General features: G+C 32.9%; 3 protein-coding genes across 3 annotated transcripts in view; 1 reads left to right on the forward strand and 2 right to left on the reverse strand.

Annotated features, from left to right (window-relative positions):
* LOC123716721 (retinal-specific phospholipid-transporting ATPase ABCA4-like) overlaps positions 1-4829 on the forward strand; it is a 41264-nt gene extending 36435 nt beyond the window's left edge. Inside the window, exons 31-32 of the mRNA XM_045672587.1 lie at positions 2322-2407; positions 3378-4829. Coding sequence (XP_045528543.1) covers positions 2322-2407; positions 3378-3560 — 269 coding nt within the window. The 3' untranslated portion in view covers positions 3561-4829. The remainder of the gene's footprint in view (positions 1-2321; positions 2408-3377) is intronic.
* LOC123716723 (UMP-CMP kinase-like) lies at positions 4823-6055 on the reverse strand. Its single transcript, XM_045672588.1, has one exon. The coding sequence runs from the start codon at positions 5961-5963 to the stop codon at positions 5322-5324; it is 642 nt and encodes a 213-aa protein (XP_045528544.1). The 5' UTR covers positions 5964-6055; the 3' UTR covers positions 4823-5321.
* Positions 6056-9015: 2960 nt separating this feature from the next.
* On the reverse strand, positions 9016-17379 carry LOC123715892 (translation elongation factor 2). Its single transcript, XM_045671241.1, has 15 exons — positions 17242-17379; positions 16699-16913; positions 16154-16347; positions 15831-16028; positions 14381-14516; positions 12935-13157; positions 12551-12697; positions 12282-12443; positions 12018-12182; positions 11482-11673; positions 11216-11395; positions 10624-10913; positions 10359-10461; positions 9713-9970; positions 9016-9292 (listed from the first exon to the last, which is right to left on the reverse strand). Exons 1-15 carry the CDS (start codon positions 17242-17244, stop codon positions 9224-9226), a joined length of 2535 nt encoding a protein of 844 aa, XP_045527197.1. The 5' UTR covers positions 17245-17379; the 3' UTR covers positions 9016-9223.
* Between the last annotated feature and the right edge of the window lie 9334 nt (positions 17380-26713).

Below are 26713 nucleotides of genomic sequence, written 5' to 3' on the forward strand. Positions count from 1 at the left end.
ACTAGTCGCGTTTCGGCTCGCTTATATATCCCTGGGAATAATTCTAAACAATATTCGAGAACTTTCTAGGCGGGCTTGCTACTGAGTAGCGATTGCACAATTCTAGAACGTTCGCACTCTTTGTCTCTTTCGCACGTTGCTCCGTCCTTGTCGTACGGCGTTCTAGAGTGCTCGTCTAGTTTCGAGAAAGTTCTGATCTTCTCTCTCTCTCTCTCGTATCATTTCGTCCTTGTCTCACACCTAGAAAGTTCGGTCTAGAATATTCCTTCACCAAAGGGGTATAACTAGGCCTGAAAACGCCTGAAAACGGGTCTCCTGAAAACTGCACTACTCGACTACACATGTTCTGAAACCGACTGAAAAAAGGTTTCAGCTTCCTGAAAACTAGGGTAACATTATGAAAATTACAATTTTCTAATATGTGATTGACCCTCTCCTGAAACGGTCAGAAATCATATTACAGCTTGCTGAAAAGTTCTCTAACTAAAAAAAAAATCTAGAAACATTGTAGTCGACCCGTCTTCGTAACAATATACATATAAATGAATTGCTGTTTTTCTCGCTATAACAAGAATGGCCCGATTTGGCTAATGATGGTCTTGAAATAATTCATTAATAATTATTAATATGGTCTTGATTTAATTCTCCAATAGTTTCTTGCTTCAAAACATTTGATGTCTTTTGGCTTTATATATATATATATATATATAAATGAATTGCTGTTTTTCTCGCTATAACAAGAATGGCCCGATTTGGCTAATGATGGTCTTGAAATAATTCTTTGATAATTATTAATATGGACTTGATTTAATTCTCCAATAGTTACTAGCATCAAAACATTTAATGTCTTTTGGCTTTATATATATATGAATGAATTGCTGTTTTTCTCGCTATAACAAGAATGGCCCGATTTGGCTTATGATAGTCTTGACATAATTCATTAATAATTATTAATATGGTCTTGATTTAATTCTCCAATAGTTTCTTGCTTCAAAACATTTGATGTCTTTTGGCTTTATATATATATATATATATATAAATGAATTGCTGTTTTTCTCGCTATAACAAGAATGGCCCGATTTGGCTAATGATGGTCTTGAAATAATTCTTTGATAATTATTAATATGGACTTGATTTAATTCTCCAATAGTTACTAGCATCAAAACATTTGATGTCTTTTGGCTATATATATAAATGAATGCTGTTTTTCTCGCTATAACAAGAATGGCCCGATTTGGCTAATGATGGTCTTGAAATAATTCATTAATAATTATTAATATGGTCTTGATTTAATTCTCCAATAGTTTCTTGCTTCAAAACATTTGATGTCTTTTGGCTATATATACAAATGAATGCTGTTTTTCTCGCTATAACAAGAATGGCCCGATTTGGCTAATGATGGTCTTGAAATAATTCATTAATAATTATTAATATGGTCTTGATTTAATTCTCCAATAGTTTCTTGCTTCAAAACATTTGATGTCTTTTGGCTATATATATAAATGAATGCTGTTTTTCTCGCTATAACAAGAATGGCCCGATTTGGCTAATGATGGTCTTGAAATAATTCATTAATAATTATTAATATGGTCTTGATTTAATTCTCCAATAGTTTCTTGCTTCAAAACATTTGATGTCTTTTATGTTTTTTTTTTGTTATTTAATATAACATATATAAGTTATATTCTTATGTAGATGTAGACGCCTGTTTTGCGGGCGTCGCGTGTTCGCAAGTCGCGTTATATACATTTTAAATATATTTTAAAGTGATAAGTGTATAAATGTATTGCATTTAATAATGTAGATAAACTGTACTAACGTTTGACCACATTTTACAAAAATATATATAGGATACGAAGTTCTCCGGATTCATAATATAAATGTTATTTTCTCAAATTATATTCTTTCTAGTATTAAAACTGGCAGCTTCTTAGCAGTTATTACTCATCCGTTCTAAGCCCTCGTAACTCAAAATGAGTTAATTTACATCATAAAGGGCTTTGTTTGTTTGACTTCAATAAATTTTAACGTAATTTCCGTTTTATTATAACAACTTTCTAATAAAATTTACTTTAAATAGGGTAGATCGTGTCAGTACCGTTGAGAAACTAAAATAATGAGAAATAACACTAAATTCAATAGCATTGATTTATAAAGTTAATTGTCAGGATAAATTGTGTATAGAATAGAAACAATTCTAAGGTATATTATAATTTTATTGGATTTAACTTAATAATACAGCGTTAGTATTTATTTCGTAATAATAAAATAGCTTATTTTTTAATCTGATATTTTTTGTAATAAATGTTATTTTTATTTAGAAACGGATGGTTCAAAACCAGATTTAATGAGACTAAAAGCAGCTCTACAAGAACGATTTGACTGTACTCTCAAGGATGAACACAAGGTAACAATCACTTACTTTAACAAATGCATCGTTTCATTACTCTTATAGATTGTGACCAGCGGACAGTCACATGTGAACACCCAAAAATATTTTTTATCACGTCGGGAATCGAACTCGAGACAGGTTTATCTATTAGAATAGGCTATGAAGAATCAAGATAAATGTATTTTGTTATTCGCTGGATGAGACACGTTTAATTATCACAAATTTATATTTACAGTAGACTCTCGATAATTTGATACTCAAGGGACCATAGATAAATTCAAATCACGAATAGTTCTAAAAAACCAACTTTTAATAACCATGACTGGGAGGGCTCAAGTAACAAACAGTTTGATAAAAAAATTGTGATTACTATATTATTTATTACGTATTAATAGTGAAATGCAATTATTCACATATATTTGTTTCGAAAAGATGTCCGTTTTTGTGATTATCATGATGTCATCAAATATTAACTTTTGTAAGAATCGCGATGCATATCTCATTTATGTATACAAATATAAGCATGATAAACACTTAAAATTATGGAGAGTAGGAAAACGAGAAGACCGAAAAGAAATTCGAATTAACTAGAGACCAACTGTATCTACGGTTAAATATGCTTAGTTGTCATTAACAATGCTTACATAAAGATAAAAATCATAACGATTAGGTAAGCTACTCTATTATATTAGCAAAAGAGTGCGAAAGTAGATATGAAACAAGTTTTAATACATAGAGAAATACACTTTCATAACAGAATCGTATCTACAAGGTCATGCTGTAAATTAGATACGCCATTGAGAATGACATTCGTATTTTTATAATACACGACACATGTTAAGTAATGTAAAATTCGCGTTTATAACATTATTTAAATAAAATATATTATTAATTTAATATCTTTACTTTTGTTATTTAGAGAAAATGGAGATCCTTCTCCTCCTCCTTCTGTGTCAAAAATGTGTAACGCAATATGAATTCACAGAGTATGCTCCAATACCACATAAATGATGAGATACCGTACAGCGAGCTGTTCTCTGCTCTGGAAAATCTAAAGCAGCAAAACCCACTGATAGAGGACTATTCAGTGACAGAAACAACTCTGGAAGAAGTATTCCTTTCATTTGCGCAAGCTAAGCCGGCTCCTGTGCAGGATTCGCCCGCTTAAAGCACTGAGATGATTTTTTTAGACTTGGCATTGCTGAATAAAGTCTTTAATAGAAGGCAAGTTTTTGTGAAATTTCTGTGATACAAACTCCCACTGTAGGTGTAGCTCTATCTGGCTAGTCCAATATTACTCTAGTAATAATATACTAATAATGGGCTTGAAGTATGTGTCAAAGGAGATTGTGCTAGTTAATGTATTCTTTCACAAGAAAATACTAAGCGCTTAATAATTGTGATGTTTGTGAAGCTAAGCATTAGATATAAAATAAAAAGTCTAAAACAAAAACGTCTTTAATAGAAAAATCATATTCTAACGTCAATTAAAATGTTTTCTTTTATTGTCCAAAATATTGTTTTTTACTATTTATACAGGTTTACTTAGTCATATGAATTTCAATTCGTATGAAATTCAAAAATTATTTATAAACATTGTTACCTATTAGAAGTGCCTATTTTTTACAGGGATTTAATCTCGATTGTAATTTAAATCTCATACTATGTAATACAATGGATTTTTTTATAAGGCAACAGCTTTGAAAAATCACCATATTAGTTTCTAAATTATAGTATTATTTATGTTATACAAATAGTTTTTATTGTTTTATATTTTGCTAGACTGAATACATGTTATTAGAAGTCATCTATATTACACTATTTATACTAACTTTCAAAATGTTCATATGTTGTTAGATTACTCACTCGACTTTCTCATTACTGAAATTTTCCTTTTTTTTGTATAAATTTCTGATTTGACATTCATGTCAATAGCTACAATTGTTTGATCAAGTAACTTATCTAACATGAATCAAATGGATGTTTATATGTTTAGTTATTAAGTATTGAACCACCTTGATATTAGCTTTGCACAAATTTATTTATTTTAGAATAGTAATAAAGTAAAAATATAAACTTTGATGTTTTTAGATATTAGTTGTACTTTTTAAAATTAGTTTAAATTAACTGTTATTTCATGTATTACTTAACTTTTTGATGTATACTTTTATACTAGTGTGTACTTACAACTTCTATGAAAAATTGATATAATGTTTACATGATAATCAAGCAGATAATTCTATATAATCCATTCTCTACAATCTCATGGCAGTTCTTGCACACAATAAGAATGAGTGAATTCTATTGTGTTATATATTAACTTACCTATGTATGAATAAGACTGTTTATTCTAATAATAAATGTTTATGCTTCTTATAATGTATCTCAGTAACAAGGTGTGCCTCAATTTTTTGAAAATAAAACATTCCATACTAAACTTAATTATTTATTTACATATAATACATCAAATAAGTCTAAAAAAGTAAAGACAGCATAATAAATATAATAATATCAAAGTAGAATGACGATAAATCAAGTTATCCTTTCCCCTTAAATTGATTGAATTTATCTGTTATAGCAATTGTTATCTACACTAAGTATTCCCATTAAAATGAGTCATGCATGTAAATTATGTTACCTTGAAATGAATTCCTCTATTTTATACATCATTTTTTGCACTTGGCATGAGCAAATTGCTATACAAGATGTATTAGAAACACCATATTAAGTAATATTATAAATAGCCAGACACTAGATAATTACTACAAAAATAGTGAGTAAGATAACATTTTGATACTACATAGAACACTTATAATTTGACAATGTATATGAAATCATTAAATCTATTTCTTTGGAGGAATAGTTAAGCTACTCAATGTTTGTCATAAAACCAATAGTGCCGCATTGCCATTGACCTACTTAAAACATTTTACTTATCTATACTTTGTATGCCTAAAGCTGTGAAACATTTTTCTACATCTGCAAATACTTCTTGTGGACTCACTTCAGCGTTGACCCTGCATACTAAGCCCTGTTTGTCATAATGATCAATAATGGGCATAGTATCATTTAAATATGTATTGAACCGTTTCTTTAGACTTTCGATATTGTCATCAGAACGCCCGCTGCCAGCAGCGCCACGTCCTAAACACCTATCGGTGCACAAATCGCGCGAACACTCAAAAAATAACACAAAAAGAAGTTTCGTTTTATCGGACATAACGCGTTCCCAACCCTCTAAATTGTCTTTATTACGCGGAAACCCATCAATAAGAAACCGCGACTTTCCCGACTTCTCCATAGCTTTGTGAATTAATGAACACGTAACCTCAACTGGTACGATCTCTCCGTTGCGAATTTTCTCCTCAATCATTTCACCATATTCTGAGCCAGGCCTCTGTCGCTCTTCTCGTAGTAAATCGCCAGCCGATAAATGAATAAATCCAAATTCTTTGGATATAAAAGTACACTGAGTTCCCTTACCGGCGCCGGGTGCACCCAAGACAAAGACAACTTCCGGCAGCATTTTTGCAATATATGTCCTCACGGGGCCGAATAAACGATTCCACATGAAATATGTAAGCGAACTGAATCGAAATTTTTAAATTTAATAATTTTATCGGAAGAAACATGCGCGTAACTGAGTGTTGTGACCTTGGCTGCTTAGTTGACAATGTGACATTAGATTTTAGACATATTATGTTACATTTGCGATATGTCAGCTTTTTTGACATTAGAATACAATTTAGATAATCTGTGCCCTGTAAAGCTATAGTATGTAGTAAGATTGTCGAGTGGCTTGTTCCAGTCCATCAGCTTTCGTATTTAAGCCAATGCCAAGCGGCAATATCTGCGAAAATGAGAAAGCGCTCCACAAAAGAAGCAATTAGCTATATCCAGATCAATATTACCTGATTGAAATAAATATCTACCATATTGTTAGGTAAAATTATTCGACGTTAGTAAATTTTGCTGTTGTTATTAATCAGTATCTATAAACATATAATATTATTATAATAATGGCTATCAATTGATTGAAAGCTTCACTGGGTATACTATTGATGAAAAGAGAGCAAGACTGCAAAAGAACTAATTGTACTGTATAATCAATTACGAAGATACTCCAATCCAAATTGACTTTTTTGCGTTGTGATATCAGCATTTTAACGAGATAGAGACTTACTGTGCTGTATTGACGCTTTTGTTTTGTAATATAAACATTACTTTGTTAAAACATGGTAGGGAAAGAAAGTGTATAATGCTCAAAATGCGGCATAATATTAAAATAATTTTAATAAAATTATTACCCCATTTACTTGTTTCAATTCAGAATTAAAATTCTGAACTTGCATACCATTCTCAAGTCTCGCGCCATCCGATTGTACCGATGGCATTAACTGTAGCGCTGGTGTAAGCATTTTTTTACTATGAAGTGGTTGTTCTTCGCTAGTGTTCTGTGGGCTTGTTCATTGTTGTTCACTGATCATTCTCGCTTGGTATTAAGGTGACAGACATTAAGTTATAAACACACATTAGGAAACTCTCGTGGAGTTTGGTTTTATTACTGATTTTAATTTAAAAAAAAAACGCGTCTACTTATATACACTCATTACAAGTTTTACTTTGTCGTAACAAAATAAAAATCTTTTCAAAAATATTATTCTACGTTAGTAGAAAAAACGACATTAACAATAGAAAAACTAACTTCAAGGTGTCGGTTTTTTTGACGTTATCGTAAAAATTTACTCTCAACATTTTCTCTAACGCGCCAATAATATAACTTCAGAAATCTTTACTTATTACAATACACATCTTAAAATCTATTAAATGGTATCGGTAGGCTAAGAGTTGACGACCCATTGACCTTATACTACTTTTCGTTGCCTAGGCGTAACAACGAATGCATTGGTAGACCGGTCAACTTTTTGCCATAAAAACGATCAATTAATTAAGACACGCAGAATTTTTGCTCCACTCAATTTGAGGCTTGAGGCATAAGGATTTCAAATTTTTTTTTTAGATTTATAGCAATATTAATAATAAAATAAAACATGAACGTTTTTATTATTATATAAGGAAGGGTAAAAGGAAATTCTCATTGAATTAAAAGTAATTGAATGAGTAATATATTTTTTTTATTTTCTGTTACAAATTTATCAAAAAAGTGATGACACGGCATATACCTGTAAAGAAATAACCAATATTATTTATGACTTAATAAAGAAAACAGACTACTTTGTAGAATAACAATAGTCAGAAAATAAATAAGGTTGTCCGCAAAAAAATTCAGAACAGGTCTGTGAAAGATTCATCATTCTAATTGTTCTAACAATATAAACCTTAGGTGTTTTAAGAAATATATTAAAAGTTAATAGGACAATATTAGAATACGTTCAGTAGCAGCAATTTTAACGTAGGTTCTAGAACTCAGTAATACATCGCGACAAGCGTTCGCTTTACGGTCAAGGAATTCAGAGCTCTACAATACGAACGTCAATCTTAGGATAATAACTAAAGGTTTACATTAAATTAAGGAACCGCTCTACTAATTTAGGCTCTCAAATTTGAAAACATGTTTTAAATGACAACTTACCATTCACACTAGAGTTTGTGAAGTAATTGAAATGTCTCACTCCATCAGTATTAGTGGCATCTGTAAAATAAATATCATTTTTGCCTTATTTGGATTTATGGCATTGTTTTTTAAGGTTCTTAAATATTTCAGTCCTGTTGAGCTTTATGTAACCACCATGGAGCATCTGGCATAAATTTAACATCATTTTTTCATTCTCAATCTTCTTAAAAGAACGTACTTTTGAGAAATTGTCGTTAGGGACAATTAGATATTTTTTAAATTGTGTAACTATTTATGAAATAAACATACCTGAATGTATAAATGGGTGCATATCTGACATGTTTGAGATATATGGAAAATCTGTAAAGAAAGGAAAATACTTATATTGTTTGCCTTTAACATTATTCATGATTTTAAACAATTTTTTTTTCTCAGTCCTGTTGAGCTTATGTAACCATCATGTTTGGCATATGGCATAGATTTATCATCATAATATTATTTAAAAGCAAGCCCATTTTTTATAACTACCATTTCTTTATCAATTCTTAACTGAAGGAAATATCGAAAGACTAGGGCGAAATAGAAGACCAGAGGCCTTAGTTTAGGGTGCTACTTTTATATAAAAAAAATATTGCTATAATTATCTATAATACTTACTTTTCTTTATCAGAAACGATTCAGAGTAATTATGACATCTGATCTGAAACAAAAACAGCATTTGTAAAATACTGATTTGATAAAATAATTAATATCAATGATTTTTGTACTAAGCTTAAATCAGAAGAAAATAAAGTTGTCCTCATCATATCAGAACAGGTCTGTGTTTTGATCATCATTATAAATTCGCAAAATAATGTATACATGTTAATAAAATTCATATATAGACTTACATTTTAGAGTTTAGTTAACACTTATCTGAAACAAAGTCAACAGTTAGTACTTTTCTTACATTACACAAAACATGTTATAAGACTGCAACTCACCTCTTAAGTTTAATAATTATAAACCATGTTATACTGTGTGCATGTTTTTGCAAGTAAGACAAAAATACAATAGAAAAATTATAATTTAAAAATTAATTACAGTATAATAATGGTGTTGGTGTAACATTTAGCTGGGTATGCTATATCTGGACAATATCACAAATAAAAGTTCGCTCAGCGTGTAGCTTCTATTGAGAACTCATTTACAAATAAAAATGTAGACTGGATGTTACATATAGTACAATGTTGATGTATTTGATATTTGTTAAGCGTTTACAACTTGTCCAAGTATTGCGCGAGGTCGGGTAAACCTTCCTTGAGTCCTTTCCGTTTCCTTGTTTCCTGAAACAAACATTGATTTGGTTGAAATGGGTGTATCAAGCATTCTTTATACAAAAACATAATTAAAATTATTATTTTTAAGTTCAATTGTGTTTCGTCTCGCCCGTAGCATGCAGTCCTAGGACATAAGGATAGAGGTCCTATGCAGCGTTTAAAGCGAGTCGAGTTAATCTCCTTCCAACTTAGCCGTAGCCATCATTGCCCTAACACGCGTGAACACGTGCTCTGGCTAAGGCACGGCACGGTAGTCAGAAGGAATATTTCTATTATATTAAAATTTTTGTAATCACATTCTGATTCTTACCCCACCCCTTCTTCTGATATCGATTCTTGTACTTTAAGTGTTTTGAAATTTTACAACAGTATACAAAAGCCCCACATTCTAATAGACATTGCATATAAAAAGATTATAATTTTTACCTGTACAACGGCGTATGGCTTAGATCCAGGCTCACTGGGGTCTCCGGGCAGGATCTGCCAGTGGTCAAACACGCACTGAGGGAAGGCCTGTCCTCCAGTGTTGGAACGGAGGTCAGCAGTGAATCCGAAGGACTCGTTGACAGGCAGGTAGGCCTTTACCACGAACATGGGAGTTCCGGCAACTTGGGACTCTTCGAATACGTGTCCACGACGACGGTTGAGTACTCCGTAGATTCCACCCACGGCTACTTCAGGGCACTGCGAACGTTATGACAATTAATCTCATCTGCCAATTCTTGTCACTAAAAATTACGCAACGACACACCCTAGTTTTGGAGATGATCAATTGGGGTGGTTAAGACTTAGCCAAGTGTTAGTTCTTATAGTGAGGCAAAGAATGTATTGATGTCGTTGCCAAAACAAAAAACTGTTACTTTTCCACGCGTCGGAAAAGCGCACGAGCTAACATTTCTCGCCCGCATAGGAATTCACGTGGTTGAAGATTTATCATTTTAATTACTTGCTTTCGAGTTTCATTAAATAAAATCAATAAAGTATGCAAAGACTAGGATATTTATTTAAATTTTAATTAAGGGCGAATTCTGTGACATTAACGCGTATAAGCGTCGTGGTTAGAATGCATTACCTGAATTTCACAAAGGTACACGGGCTCCATAAGACGCGGGGCAGCAGTCAGGAGACAGGCGTACAGACATCTTCTTGTCGTTGGAATGATTTGCCCACCACCTCTGTATCACACAAACAAAATGTTACAATGTGTATCGTTTACATAGATTAAAAATTCAAATTTCAAATACTATATGATGTCACCGAGTTTTCGAGGGCCTGTTATTTTTTTTAGAAATCAGATAAAAATATTATATTTCAATTAAGATATAAATAATAAAAACCTGTGGATAGCGTCGGTGTGCAGTGTGACATCGTAGATGTTGAACCTGACACCTCGCAAGTTCTCTTCGGCCATGACTCCCTCCTTGGCCGCCCATTGGAAACCAGCCACCACGGAATCCTTGATTTCATTAAGGTATTGAACTCCCTTAGTACAGTCGACGAGAAGGTTAGGCCCGGTACCTTCGGGACCGAAACACCAGATCTTACGGGCCTCGGTCAAGTCGTACTCATATTTCTCGGTCAGGTAACGCGCACGAGTCTTGAAGTCGTCACGTGGGTTTACTTTACCCTGTAAAAGAAATGTATGGTCTTGAGAAAAGTTTAACGTAATGGTATACGCTAATGCAACAATCATAAAATTTATTACATTTTATGAATACATATTTGTATCTTCTCGCCCGTAGCATGCAGTCCTTGGACATAAGGATAGAGGTCCTATGCAGCGTTTAAAGCGAGTCGAGTTAATCTCCTTCCAACTTAGCCGTAGCCATCATTGCCCTAACACGCGTGAACACGTGCTCTGGCTAAGGCACGGCACGGTAGTCGGAAGGGTTACACTTTTTCTTTAACGCTAAACTTTAAAAAACTTACATCATCAATGTCTTCAGGCAGACCATCAGGCATGGGGCAGGCCCTCATGAAGAGACGGTTGTGCTTGTTGGGAGACTTGGACAGGCACATTTGGTTGGATTCTTCACCCACTGTCTCACGGTATGACACCACAGGGTCGGACTTCTTGATTGGAATGCATGCGTGGTCTTCTTCTAAGTCCTAACAAAACAAATATGTGTCACATTAATATTACTTAGATAGCTACATATAATCTACTTAAAAAACACGATGAATCAAATATATACCTTAAGACAGATCTCAAGATGAAGTTCTCCAGCACCAGCCACAATGTGTTCACCGGACTCCTCATTAATGCACTGCACCATAGGATCGGATTTGGCCAAACGCTTAAGACCTTCCACTAGCTTGGGAAGATCGGCAGGGTTCTTGGGCTCAACAGCCACGCGCACTACAGGCGAGACACTGAATTTCATGACCTATTTACAAAAAAAAAAATTGTTGTGAAACTGACCATGTTTTTTTTAATACATATCAATAAAAATAAATATATATAACAATTAAACTCATACTTTCCAAATCAAACTAAAAGACGCCTATTAGAGTGCATGTATCAGTCATTTTTGGGGTCATAAGCTATGGAAGCACATGGCCAATTCCAGAAAGACTTACTGTAAGTCCTCTTTGACACCCAGAAGGTTATATTAATCAACTGGCAACACTTGGGACTATTACTTAGTAAGTTTCACTTGGTATGAAAAATTCACCCTATAAGAATATTTTAAAAACTAGTAGAAATTTTGGGTTAAGAATAACATTTTACCTTCATGTTGTGGGCGTTCTTGAAGGTGGTAATGGTACCAGTCTTGACAAGGAACTGGTCAACTCCTACCAGACCACAAATGTTACCAGAGGGCACGTCTTCGATGGCTTCGACGTAACGGCCCATCATGAGAATGGTACGCTGGATGGTCTTCTCATACAGGTCCTGAGATAGATAACACCATATGTATTAAATAACAGTCGCATTATATTAAATAACTAAAAAGATCGGCTAAAATAAAACGTTTGAAATTTCATGACTTACCTCTTTCTTGCCGGGCTGGTAGTTGGGTCCCATGATACGCGCCTTTTGTCCAGTAGCTACTTTTCCGGAGAAAACACGTCCGAAGGCGTAGAAACGTCCCTTGTCAGATGTCGGTACCATTTTGCTCACGTACATCATCAGGGGTGCTTCAGGGTCACAGTTCTAAGACACGCATACTAATTTAATTTTTGTTTGAACACAAGCATATATATTTTGAGTATAATATTAAACATACAATACTGTTTAATAACTGAACATTTTCTACATACCTTGACACCAAGCGCGGCCTCGTCGTCGTGAGGTCCCTCGTACAACATCTCCATACGGTATTTCTGGGCGACTACAGGGGAAGGCAAGTGGATGGCAATCATCTGAAGTAGAGCTTCACCAGCTGGCAGCCAGCTACGCATTACAACCTGGACGAGACCGCAAAAAAAATATACACTGTCACCCAGGAATTTCAAGATTAAATGCTTAAAGTTCAATGAACAACAAAAATGTATCAATCATTTTTGGGGTCATAAGCTATGAGGAGCATATGGCCAATTCCGGAAAGAATTGCTGTAAGTCCTCATTGACACCCAGAAGTTTATAAGAATCAACTGGCAACACTTGGGACTACAAGCACAGCGTTTAGCATACGAAAATATTACCTTCAATAAAGCCTTTCCATCCTTGTCAGAGTCCTCGTGCTTGAGGGTGACTCCGATCTTCGTGAGCAGACTATCGATCTCTTCCTTACGGAAGTTCATAATAGCGTTGAACACCTTGTAGATAGGGTCCAACACATACATACAGAATGAACGCTTGTTGTCGCTGTCCTTTTGCTTTGCCCATTTCTTCGTTTTTGCATTGAAGAAGTTCTCTCCCCATAGCCTACAAAATTAATTTTAAAATTTAATAGTGTCTTTCACAATTAAGTAATCTCATATCAAAATATGAATGCAAATTAAAATATACCGATGACAGCCTTTTGTTTTCCTTAGTAGTAACTGTATCTCAGTACTTATTGCAAAACATCCATGAAGAATGCCTTACCAATCCAAGCTGAGATCTCAATATCCGTCCTTGTCTGCCACTGGTGTATAGCATTATAAACTTTACCCAGTATCAAAAGGACGGTACAAAAAGGTTTATTAACTTAATTGATATTTAACGGGGAATTAAAGTGCAGTTAATCTGCTTACGTAATACTTGATCGGCCCCTAGCAGTGTTTATCAATTCAATGTAAATCACGCTTTGCTTTACACAATAAGGTTATTGTTAAAAGTTCTCATTTCAGATGAAATAAGCCTTCCTCCATTCTATAAAAGAAGTAAGTTGCATAATCCAAGCTACAAACGACGAAAGTATTGATTGCTTGCAGCTTGGCGCATTTTTATGAGTGTTTGTGGAAAAGCTTGGCAATGTACATTGTATTGTCTTTGGTTAACATAGCTTTTACACATTGAAAGAAAACAATTTTTTAACCGGATTGAAGCTATTTGTATTATTATAAACTTAAAATTATTTTACATAATTTTAAATTTAAATTTTTCCGTTTCGCGTGCTTTACAGCGTGCGTGGTCACGGTGACACAAATAGTTTTAATTCGGTTAAAAAATTGTTTACTTTCAATGTACATTGTGTCATACTCAAATGCTTATTTTATAAATTGTCAAGTTTGCTCAATACGTCGATTATTTTAAGATTATAATTTGCTAAAGACATTTTGTTGATGTTTTAAATTTATCAAATAAGATCTTGATCTATGCTTGTCCTATATAGATTACGTAAACATATTATTGCGAATTATTTATATTTCCAACTAAAGGTAATATTGAAAATGGACGAAGATTCATTTTTCTCGATACAGAACATATTTTATTTCGTGATTATTTTTCTTCTATGCAAAAGTATATAGTAAATATATTACTGGCAGTAAAAGTAAAATTAGAAGCATTCAACATGTACATATTTTTGACGATCATAACTGTACATTGTGTTACCTAAATGAATCAATAATTATGATTTGATTTATACATAACGCCTTTAAAATACAAAACATTTAATTTCATAATAACCTTATTTATTTTAATTCTTACTTTGTCAGTATTACCTGTTCATAAGCTTGACAAGGTCGATCTTGAATTTGTCGGCGTACATTTCAGAGAACTGTTTGAGTGTGAAGGCCCAGCCGTGAAGACCTGAACCGAAACCTACTGATCCCTTGCTAGGGTCAACGCGGACCTCACCTGGTGATGGAAAATTAATTGTAAACTCATATCACTAAATGTGGCACACAATTTGCGTCAGTATTTTTAACTAAATCTAAACAAGCCATTGGGATTGAATAGTAATATCCAAATTAAACCATTATCTGTTACTTTAATTCTACCTTTTTATGGAAAGTATGTAACCAATCATAAACATTAAAAAATTCCATCTCTAAATAATGAACTCAGGTTTTTTCACCAAACGTAAAGAGTAGAAGTTGCTAATAAGAGAAACAATAGTTTTAAATATTAATATTTCTCCTTAGATTAAATCTGCACCATTACTTGGATTATTTAATCATTATTTGTCAGTACCAATCCACGTGATTTAACCGTTTACCACACGTGCATGATGACGTCACAATTTGATATTTTTTAACAATCTCAATGACTTGCATTATTCAACCAACCACAAACCAGTTTACATACTAACATAAAAATATGCTGATGCATAATACATATCATCTACAGATCTAAATAACTTGTTATATATTTTCTATCATCTATATATACTATTAAATTAGTACAAGATTCGTAAAAACCCTGTCCAGATGGTATTTTTGTAGCATATACTTTGAACTCTTTTAGCAAAGTGAATAATGGACAGACAGACAGCTTCATCTTATTCACTGAATGTTTTTCTATTAGGTAATGATCAAGCCTTTAATAACATTAAATCCCAAACAACTCAATATGTATTAGATGAGAATATTATTATGGGTTATTTGTCATATAAACAAATTACTAAAGGATATTTATAAAAGAATAACATAAGTAACCTACAATTATATAATACCTGAAATGAAACTAAACTAAATCTTAACATTAACTTAAATGAATAAAGGTAAGCGTAAACTGGAGAACTTTTATTTCTTATCATTTTCTATCTTATATGACGGCGTTTCCGAAAGCCTTTTAAGTTAGAAATACTTCCAAAATGAAATATTAATTATAAAGAAAAACTATGGCTCACTACTCCACCCTCAACCTATTACAATATTACCAGATGATTTTCACTATTCAGTTTTAAAATACATAAAACTTGAGTTAGATCACTGAACCACAGGCAGGGTACAGTATCCACAAGCATATTATCATCTTGTAATGATAATAATATAATGACTTTAGTTGTACTTGTTTTGTACACCACAATCATGATGAAACAGCCACTCATGTGTGCAACCATGTCATAATGTTATCTTTAGTAGATTTCCAATAATAAGTATTATACCTTACTAACAATGTATTTAATGGAAAACAGCTAGTCATTAATAATCAACATTATTGACTTACCCATTGGGCCACCATCATCATTGTAAGTGGCAATAATAACGTTAACATTTTCTACAATACGCTGGAAAGTCTGGTACAACTCCTCAGCCTCAAGTTGCAACTCCAAGAGGGCACGGTCCATCTTGTTCATGAACAAAATTGGCTTAATACGCTCGGCAATAGCTTGACGGAGTACAGTCTCAGTTTGAACACACACACCTAGACAAACAAGATAATGATTATTTCAAGGTTTAATAATAAACTTGTTACAGTTTTCTAATAATAAAAAAATATATTTTCAAGTATTTCAACATAATCTTATTGAATGAAGTGGAAGTGCTTACCAGATACACAATCTACTACAACCAAGGCACCATCGGTAACACGGAGGGCAGCTGTCACCTCAGAAGAGAAGTCAACGTGTCCAGGTGAGTCAATCAAGTTGATTAAGAAACCCTTTTCACTCTTTTCACGCTGGTCAGGGTTTGTGATGAATACCAAATCTTTCTCTTCAAGCTCGAAGTACATAGATATGGCCCTAACAATGGAAGCCCAATTAGTAACTTCAAAATGAAAAGCGTATGTTACTGTTATAAAGTAATGAAATCAGATGGCCGTTCTAAAAAATCTTCAAATTAATTCAGATTTTTAATGGTAAGAACATTCATCATAGAAAAGTAAACTACAAGAAAAACATGACATATGTTACAGTATGGCATTCTTAATAATTGAAAAAAAAGTTGTAATAACATTATGCAAATTATTGCAAGAATAAAGTTCATTGTTGTGATATGAAACTGCTGTTAAGTTATTTAGCGATTTCAATGAGTTTAGATAAAAATTTGACATTTATAGGTTAGAGTGAAAGTGCAACCATATTGCATCTTACGTAGATTTGATGGTGATACATCTGTCCTGTTCGTCTTTACGGGTATCCGTGAATCGTGTCTCGCCGGCCCTTGCACCAGCAATGATACCGGCTTTTGATACCAGGGAGTCTGTCAGTGTAGACTTGCCGTGGTCGACGTGGGCTATCACGGACATGTTTCGGATATTCCGCTTCTTGTCCATCATCCCACGGATTTCGTCTACTGTGAAATTCACCTGCACAAACCAAAAGCTCACTTAACATGCTGAACGTGTACATTTTAAAGCAAAACAATAAACTAATTTTCAATTTTCAAACGCACTTCTCGTAATCATATTTTAAAGAGGGTAATAATTATTTCTGAGTGGGTAAACGATGCTAAGTTTTATCACAACACTTCACTTGGAACACTGAAAACGTCACCCCAATACGAAGAAGTCCGACGTGATGAAACTATGTTTAAAACTAATTTTATCACAAATTACACCAAAATATACTCGCTAATTAACAGCACTGTTATTTCGCTACACTTTTCTTTTCACAACTATCGTTTTCCATACTCACCATATTGGATGGTTTATGATTTCCTTTTAATAATATAAACTACCATACGCCAACAATGGCGTACGCGTGAAAAAGAACTCTTTTCTACTTCGTGGGCCGGATGTGGACATCAACTGTCACTGTCAGATTAAAGTTAGCCAAAGACAACAACTGTTACTACTTGTATATTCATAGCCTGTTCGTAGACTATGAGCAGTAATGTAAAAAAATAATTTTAATAATAAAATAGCAACATAATTTCGTGTTGATAATAATAATGTAGATCAATTGATATTTAAAAAAATTATTTCATAGTCTGATTATGAGCCACTGGCTCTTAGTGGACTTATGATAAACTGGCGAGACACTAGATGTCGGTATGCTCGAAACCACAAGTTAGATTTTCGTCTACTCGCCAATAGATGCTACTAGTATGTACTAATATATATTTTATATGTTACTGCGTGAAATATAATTTATTTAAACATAGTATAAATTATACTTTCACTAAAGATAATTGTTTTAATATTTGATTTATAAGTAATACCAAATAAAAACAATATCTGTTACTTGATCATATATCAACCTTTACAATAATAATTATTACTACAACAGCCCTTATGTTAGAGAAATTGTATATTTACATTTACAATTTAACTTAACTTAAAATTTAAAAAAATACTTGCACTAAATCAATTGATAAATATATATTGCTTTGATAATATTAAAAATGCACTTTAATTGTCCTTTATAGTGCCAAAGAATCCTCTATGGCGAACCAAGGATTCAGAATTTAACAATTAAATTAGTCGTAAATTATGTAATAACACCTTCTCGTGTACTTAAAACAAATATGTAAATGTAATCTATTTCCCTGTCAGTCACTACCGACTCTAATCTTTTTATTAAGGAGAAAAAAGATACTAATTACCAGCGAGCAATAACTTTATTTGCCCCACAATTCACCCGCATCAATGTGGCTGACATATATAATATTAATAATCAGTAATAATATAATTATTCTTAACAAGACAAAGACTTCCAAGGTCTTTGGCCGCTGACAAGCAGCTTCTAGGAACTGAAAGTTGGCATAAGCACTATTATCTGACCCATTTTCAATTCAAATTCATTATTGTAACCCATTAAAAGCAAGTCCGCGCAAAGAGGTTAAAAACTTTAGTTTTAAAAGTTATGTGAATACTACTTTATTTATTTAACACAGCAAAAAAGGTAAAATTTCTAAGAAGATATCTTCCAGACAGGCTGAATTTACTGTATTGTATAGTATGTAAGTGCTTTCTAACACTCCCAAAGGCGTAAATATCTGTCCGAAAATGGGGGAAACTTCAGTGTGAGGGTTGCTATTTGCCAGTTTGCTATAATTTGTTACGAGGGCGCCAGTAGGGCTGTACCAAAGATGTTAGAATTTGTAAGACCAGCGTTTATACTTATATTTAAATTATTTTGTAGTAATTATAAAAAGTTACTTCTATGTTATTCATTCATAGGTGTAAAGCGTAAAGAAATTTAATATGATTTCAAATAAATAGAAAATATATATTTTTATTTTTAACAATGATTGCCCCAAAGCTTTTTGGTATTACAGTCAGTATAATTAGTATCACAGAAAACATTAAATGTACAATTGTATTATTTATTAACGTATGAATTACACGTATTAAAGAAAATACTGAAAATTGAAATGTATTTAATTAGCACAATTTTACTGTAAAGTTGCAGTTATTAAACCTGAATTTCCTCTATGTTAGTGGCAGCCCTATAGAATCGAGGGTCAAATAGTTGAAGGTCATCAAATTGGAAATTGCTCAATAAAAAGATAATTACGATCGACGATAAATCCAAGTTTGCTTGACTACATTCGAGGGTAAACAAACTTTAAAAAAGGCGCCGAAATTACAGCAATCAATACATCCTTATACTCATCTACTGAAAGGTCAATGTCCAACGGGATCGTCGATTTAGGTTGATTTTTGAAAGAATGAAACATTTATTAAGACGCACAGAAATCAATATTTCTTCTTACATGACTTTCGTAATATATTGAGTTGATTAATAACCTCTTTGAAATATACATATATAATAATTTACTAAAAACATTCAAAGATCTTCCTACTAGAGTTTTTACAAATCGACTTAAATATACTACTTTTGGAAAATAAATATTCATGATTATTTGAGAGAAATATATTAATTTGGTAATGTAAAAATATATTTCAATAGTATTATAATGTAGTGACAAAATAGTATACGAATTGACTATAATGATATGATTCATTTTACAATATGTTAAGTCATAATGTTGTCCCTTGTGCAGCGGCTGTTTCAGCGCAGAGGAATCAGTCACCCACGTAGTCCTAGAATGCGTTGCTGTGGCTTCTCAACGAACAGAAATCGTCGTAGCAGTGAGATAGCTCCTTGAAGACTGCTTGTGGACAGGAAACTTCTCAACTTTTGGGAGGACCTAGGCTGCGTTATTAGCCAGGACTAAACAAACAACGGGCTGGCACAACCAAATCACGATTTTGGCGTAGTTATTATGTTGACCACAATCCTTTGATCCTATCCACTAAGCTATCGTTTTAGACACATTTGAAGAACCTTTTTCTATCAAGTCCATTATTATCGCAAACGAAACCTTAATAATGATTACGATGTGGTGGTCGATGGTGGGCTGTGAGGGTAAACTAAGAAGTGAATCTAACCGGATATTAAATCAAATATTGCTTAAGAAGCTGTGTATGCCAAACAAGAAAACCTCAATGACTTGTGAATCACGCTTATATCGACCGAACTTTCCCAAGGTCTTCATGCGTTCTGTCAATCTGCCAGGGATACGAGGAAAAACTACTTAAACTCTGAATAAACTCTTAACATATATTTTTTATTAATCATTTTATTACATGATACTTTAGTAGGAGCTGTTGTTGTTACCTATAAAAAATATTCCTTTGAACCGTTTAATAAGGAAAAGAAACAAAGAAAACGTTTGTTTCATTGTTTTTTTTATGACATATAGACGATACGTTACATTATAGGAATGTGGTGCCAAAGTGCGACTGTCATCCCTGGACGCAGGTGTGATCCTCTTCTCTGCGCCAATTGCTATGTCCGCACTTAACACTTTCTCGTACGGTAAGAAGAGCATCGAGAGGAAACTGGCATGCCTTAGACCCAAAAAGTGGACGGCGTGTGTCAGACTCAGTCTGACCACCTAACTGTCTATGAAAAAAAAAGGTTGTAACGCCAAGAAATATTTGTTGTGCTAATTTTATTTTATTGTATTTAGAAAACACTTCTCCGACCCTATAGAACTACATTAAGCTGGCGTGTAGACACACCCCTGTTGTGAGTTCTCTGATTTCTGACTGAGATAATTCTGATTATTTAAAACGTTATCATAACTATTATTATCTTTAAATATGGAATGTTTTTTTCCCACGACTATTATTATGCTATTATTGATTGTAATGTTTCTCAATACTTCGTGTTATGCTAAATTTGGTAAGGATTTTAAATAAATGCGCTGATAATTTTTATGGTAATAAATGCTTATATTTGCACATAATATAATAATTTATAATATACTGAATCACGAAATAAATTAGTTAGAATCTTGTCTAAGCAAGCATGTTGTACAACTTTGGTTATACCATTTTACTTGACTTATATTGCTTGTGTATCGAATGAAATATTTATATAGTCAATTGTCAAAGCGACACAAATTTTAACTCTGGTACATATCTCATTTACCAGAGAGCGACTGTCATTATAAATAATATTTCTTTTTATATATTTCAATTAAAAAATTGCCAGTGTCATATTCAAAATAAGATCCAATTAACGGAAGTAGAATATTCTGTTCCTATGTGTCATGGACTGGCACTACGCCACACCACCCGAATTACAAATTATTTTAAAAATACGCTATGCAGCTGGATAATGTTACAGGCATCAGGTAAGCGAAACAAGCCATTTGATTTGTAATTTCAAGCATAAAACTGCGCTCGAGTTTCAATATTTTTATACAGCACAAAAAATCAACTGTGACAAATCTTACAAAGAATTTATGTCTTCACCTACATAGTAGTAATAATAATAATTAAAAATTGATAGATAAATTTAAAAAGTTTTGTCCCTGTGGCTTTTGCCTTAAATTCTATCAGGATTTCCTCGCTGTATAGGGATACTTATTCGTTGGGCTAAGAACATATTCAGTTGACTTCTTAATGCTTTCGTCGATAACAGTCTCTTTAGGGCGTCCACTGCGTGAATCGTCGTCGTTGCTCATTTCGCCTCGTTTTAACTTTGCAAACCACTTCTAAACTGTTGATTTCCCTGGTGCAGAGTCCATATAATGATTAACAAGCCAAGCCTCCTTTAATCATTTTTTTTAAATAAACAAAAGTTATTCCATCAAAAATACTATATCTCACAAACTAATAGTATGATAGTTCTTAAATTTTTACACGTGTCTTTTGAGGATAAGGGCTAACTAAAAATAATATTAATTTAATACACCATCTAATTGTCAGCCTACGAAATGTGCCAAATTCTCACCAGGGAAATAATACATATTATATATTTATCAAAATTAAAAGTTAGACTTATTGAATAAAAATAGTTCTGAAAGCACAACATCTGCATTACCTCATAGACTCTAGAGTATCATCATCAAGATAGCAGACGTTATAATTTGATTTTAAATAATGTATACAAGAATTTATAGCGAGACTAAAAAAAAGGATCTCCTAGTTGACATTCAACTTCTGATCTTTTCAGAAGTTAATGTTCGTAACTTTTGTATGTTAATTTTGATGACATTTTTGACCTTAACTTTTAACAACATTTTTCGATTTCATCAACTTTTTAATTAATAAAAAGAGTGTGCAAAATGTGTATTCAATTGTTATAGATTTTTAACTTAAAAAGGTATTAGAATTACGACTGTTGTTCATGTCGCTAGAACAAGGCATAGAAAATGGACATTGGTATTCAGGGTTTTTCATCTCCTTACACGAAATGGTACCAAAGTAAAATGATGGTTTAATAGCTATTAAATTTCTAACAAACAAAAAACACGACGTGATTTACAATTAAACGAGAGTTTTTATTATAATTGTGTACAACGTAAACCAGATTGGCAAATATAATAATTAAATACACAAGACGATCGATATACTTGCCACAAGCTTTTGTCTGTGTACATTAATTACTTTAGTACCCCATACGATAATTATATCCTGCCCGCAATAAATTGAGCTTTAGGGAGTGAACTTGTAACGAAGTACTGAAATAGCCCGATGACATCATACAATCTGTAGCAAACAAAACTGTCTTTTCTACTCTAAATACTAATTAAGATGTGTCATTGTTGCCAGTAAATTGTAGCCACACTTTATGTAGGAAAACTGTTTTTTTCATTTACCTAGTTTTTACTTCAATAATTCCTATATACAAATTTGACAATTAGAGAAAAGTGTTGTACAATTATTTAATTAAATTATTTTTATATGCCCAAATGTTATAATGCTTTTAGCCCACAAGTCTCTAGTCGATTATCGTTAGCATTTAATATATAGTTTATAATAATATTTTCGTAATCCTAAAGAAACCAGAAGTTTGTCACACTAACTTGGGGTGGCTATATTTGTCGTTCAAATGGCACCGTTAAGTCGCCACTTGCTCTTATTCTGCTTACTTTAGTCTTTTTGTTTTACTTTATTTATTTTTATTAATATGCGTACGCTACTGTGTTGTAGATCTTATAATCTGTAGACAATAAATCAATAAAATTAAGTGGTAAAATGTTTATAAGAATTTCTTTTAATCCGTTAATGTATGTTTTTGCGTTTGTAATTCTTTGGAAGTGTAATTAATTTGAAGAAAAAAAATCTGGAATTCTTATAAAATCTTATATATCTTATATACTTACCCCTTGACACTAAGCCGCAAATTCAGCTTTTACGTTTACGTAAAAAAAAAAAGAATGAAATTTGTAAGAAACAAATTAAAAAAAAAATTACTTACAGTGAAAGTTTCGCATATTTTATCTATAGCTTAATAGATAAAATATGCGAAAATCTAAATAATCTAAATAATCTGTGGCTACAAAAATGGCTTCTTCCAATTCGATACAGTTTGTTAGCAATAAATCAGATGGCGCCTCGGAGTTGTGAGTCATAGCCGCGGATGGTGTGGGCCATTTTTCAGATAATTTACTCTATTTTCAGGACAAAAATTAAAGCCCATTGGCGCCAAAGATGGATGACTCATTTTACAAATAAAATGCGAAAACGTTATACATAGAATGTAATAAAAATTATAAAATTATTAAGTTCGTTGTTTCAACTGGATTTCGCTGGTTTACCAAATATATAGTAGGTATTTTTACAAGCTATAAATTCACTGAAACATATGTATTAAGCGAAGTACTTCTATGTATCTATTACCTTATTTATTTACTAAGTTATTCATGACAGTGTGTGAACTGTTACTGAGTTATGTGAATTACGTTCGGTGGCGGTTATTGTATGGATGTTGAAATAAAAACTTTATTTGGAGCTGTTTGACTGTGTCTTTAACCGATTTTATGTATTAGTTTAGATATGAGTATCAAATGACGAGTATCATTTGATACTATGTAAAGGAGATGAGCCGCTTAGATAAATATTATATCTCAAATTCATATATTACCTATATCATGGCCCGAACTTTCCCTAAGAAACGCATAAAACAATTATACATTTATTTTAAAAATTACACAATTATATTATGATAGCTATCCAGACGCCTTTCCCCACACACATCACATTGTAGCATTATGACTCCTGTATTTAAAATTCCATACGTTTGAGGTATGGAATGTGAATCTTAGATATGATGCCATGAAAAAGCTAAATAAAATAGGTCATATCAAATAAACGTTAACACGTAACATTCTAACTTGACCTAAATAGGAAAATATAGCGTTACACAATACAGCGTAATTTCCACTTTCCATGCACACAATATTATTGGTCTGCCGTCTGAGACCCGAGGATCGTGACGTTGAATAGGGTTACTGACCCCTACTAAGGGTCATACATAAACTAATTTATTTCTCAAAGAATTACATTCACTAAGTGAGAAATTTTAAAGTAGGTTAGTAATATACATCGTGTTATGAAACTATTTAAAAACTTATATAAAAAAATATATGTTGCTAACAATACAGTGAGCAGTGTTGGCCTAGTGGCTTCAGCATTCGACTCTCATCCTTAAGGCCGTAGGTTCGATCCGCGACTGTGCACCAATGGATTTTCTTTCTATTGCGTGTCGTGCGCATTTAACATTAGCTAGAAAGTTGAAGGAAAACATCGTGAGGAAACCGGCTTGTCTTAGACCCAAAAAGTCGACAACGTGCGTCAGGCACAGAAGGCTGATCACCTACTTGCCTATTAGATTTACACATGATCATGAAACAGTTACGGAAATCTGAGGCCCAGATCTAAAAAGGTTGTAGCGCCATTGATTTTTTTTAACAATATGTACAATATTTTTTTACAAAAGTGTAGGTAAGTCGTATCGATGGTACAACACGCATTGTCTAACTAATGAATAGTAATTATTTCTTAGACCTCGTTCTTCTGTTCGTACTTCTCTTAGACACTACGTGTGTGTAACTGGTTTAAGGACAAACGGAAGGTAAACCGGGAATAATTACCGTCGGAAATCCTACATAATCAACCACGAAAGCGTTAGATGTTAAAAGAACTAGACTAATTCTAGGTTACTTTTTTCAAAGTGGGAAGAACATTTATTTCTTATTTTTTTTATTAATTATTTGGACACTTGGTAAAACCCTTGATTAACATTACTGCGTATCTGATAATATTTTTTTATCTTGTAGATGACGGGACAAATGGGCAAGAAGCTGACTTGATCTTAAGTGATACCCTAACCGATAGACACTGATATTTCCAGAGGACTCGCAAGTGCATTGTCGGCCTTTAAAGAATGGGTCCGATCTCTTCTTGAAAGAATTGGTTCGGAAATACTTTAGTGGACAGCTGGTAGCGGTTTTTGCCTTTTAAACGCTCAGGTGTGGAACGACGGATGATATTTCGTATTCCACGATGATGAAAGTTACTTATCAATTTTATTTCTAAGATCTATATTATTAAAATCAAATAATAATATATATTTGAAAAAAAAAGCTTCTTAATCTTATCAATAAAATCCAGACATCAATATCTACATATCGCCCTATCTGGCAGTATACTTTATCCCACGTGTTATAGATAATTTCGATACATTAACGTTGGTCCTATGTATTTTAGTGCACGGAGGAGTACCCAAACCCGATAATCTATTAAAGCACTTCGGGAAATGCTTAGTAAAGAAATACGTTTCATACAATTTAAAAATCGTAACCAATAGTTGAGTGGGGAGCACGCAAACACAAGCGAAGAGTGCGTTTCGTTTAATTGCTATTGGTGTACGGCAGTTCACAAATGCGCGACTAGATTCCAACCAATCACAATTTAACGATACGCCATTCGTCGTTATACGATCTCACGTTGCAAGTGTAACTTAAGAGTTTTATTACTCAGTTTAAAGTCAGTTTAATTTCATGAATAATATTTGTTAACGTTGCAACCTATTAGAGAGAAAGAAAGAAAAACTTTATTATACACAATATACAGGATATTTAGGTAAAGTAAAGTGCAATGGCCCCCACTAGGATTCTCTGTATTGTGGGCAGTTAGTATCTTCCTTTTAACATATAAACTGTATTTACCTTTATGATACTACATTATTATGATACAACTGTTCTTATTAGATTCGCCAACGAGTTGTAATAGTAGGGATCACCCCAAGCGAGGGGCGAAGGCGTCGAGACGTCGCGACGTTCAGCCGGCGCCAGGCCTCCGGAGTCCACACAACTTATATGTTGGCTGATTGCGTTGGGAAATTGACCACAAAGAGCTTGGATACTTTGCTGATGTCGTGGAGGACTTGCTACTTGTTTAAAAAGTAGACATGAAGGATATCTATAATAAGCGATGTTTCTGGCGACATTAGACCCTTGAACAGTGTTATACAAACGGTATATGGTATAAATAATCATAGCTCAGGGACAAGTTACACCATACTAATAAAACGTAGAAATAATTTAATAGAATTACTATTTTTGTTAATTGTTAGGCTTGTAAATCTTCCTTGTTTGCCTTGCTTGTGGGTTTCTTGGCAAATAAAGGGTTTATATTGGCGAATAATTTTCAATGCAACGGAATATGTATACAATAAAAATTCATGCCAAAAATGTTTTAAGCAATTTGCTGTTGTTATGGAATTGACGACTATTTAAAAAGAGTCCTTGGTATTTAAACGAAAATCAAGTTTTAAGCGACCTTTTCAATAAATTTTGCTCTATAAAGTTACTATAAACATATTCATTTTAAAACATACGTTTTGAAAATCAATTTAGACT

This window comes from Pieris brassicae, chromosome 11, assembly GCF_905147105.1.
Source record: "Pieris brassicae chromosome 11, ilPieBrab1.1, whole genome shotgun sequence".
Lineage (NCBI taxonomy): Eukaryota > Metazoa > Arthropoda > Insecta > Lepidoptera > Pieridae > Pieris > Pieris brassicae.

What these genes read in the sequence shown, in the direction of transcription:
- LOC123716723 (XM_045672588.1), bottom strand. Translation starts at nt 5,963, where the DNA reads ATGTGGAATCGTTTATTCGGCCCCGTGAGGACATATATTGCAAAAATG.
- LOC123715892 (XM_045671241.1), bottom strand. An exon ending in ACCAGCCCGGCAAGAAAGAG is followed by an intron (nt 12,183 to 12,281) that starts GTAAGTCATGAA and finishes TATCTATCTCAG; the next exon opens with GACCTGTATGAGAAGACCAT. An exon ending in AGAACGCCCACAACATGAAG is followed by an intron (nt 11,674 to 12,017) that starts GTAAAATGTTAT and finishes TTTTGTAAATAG; the next exon opens with GTCATGAAATTCAGTGTCTC.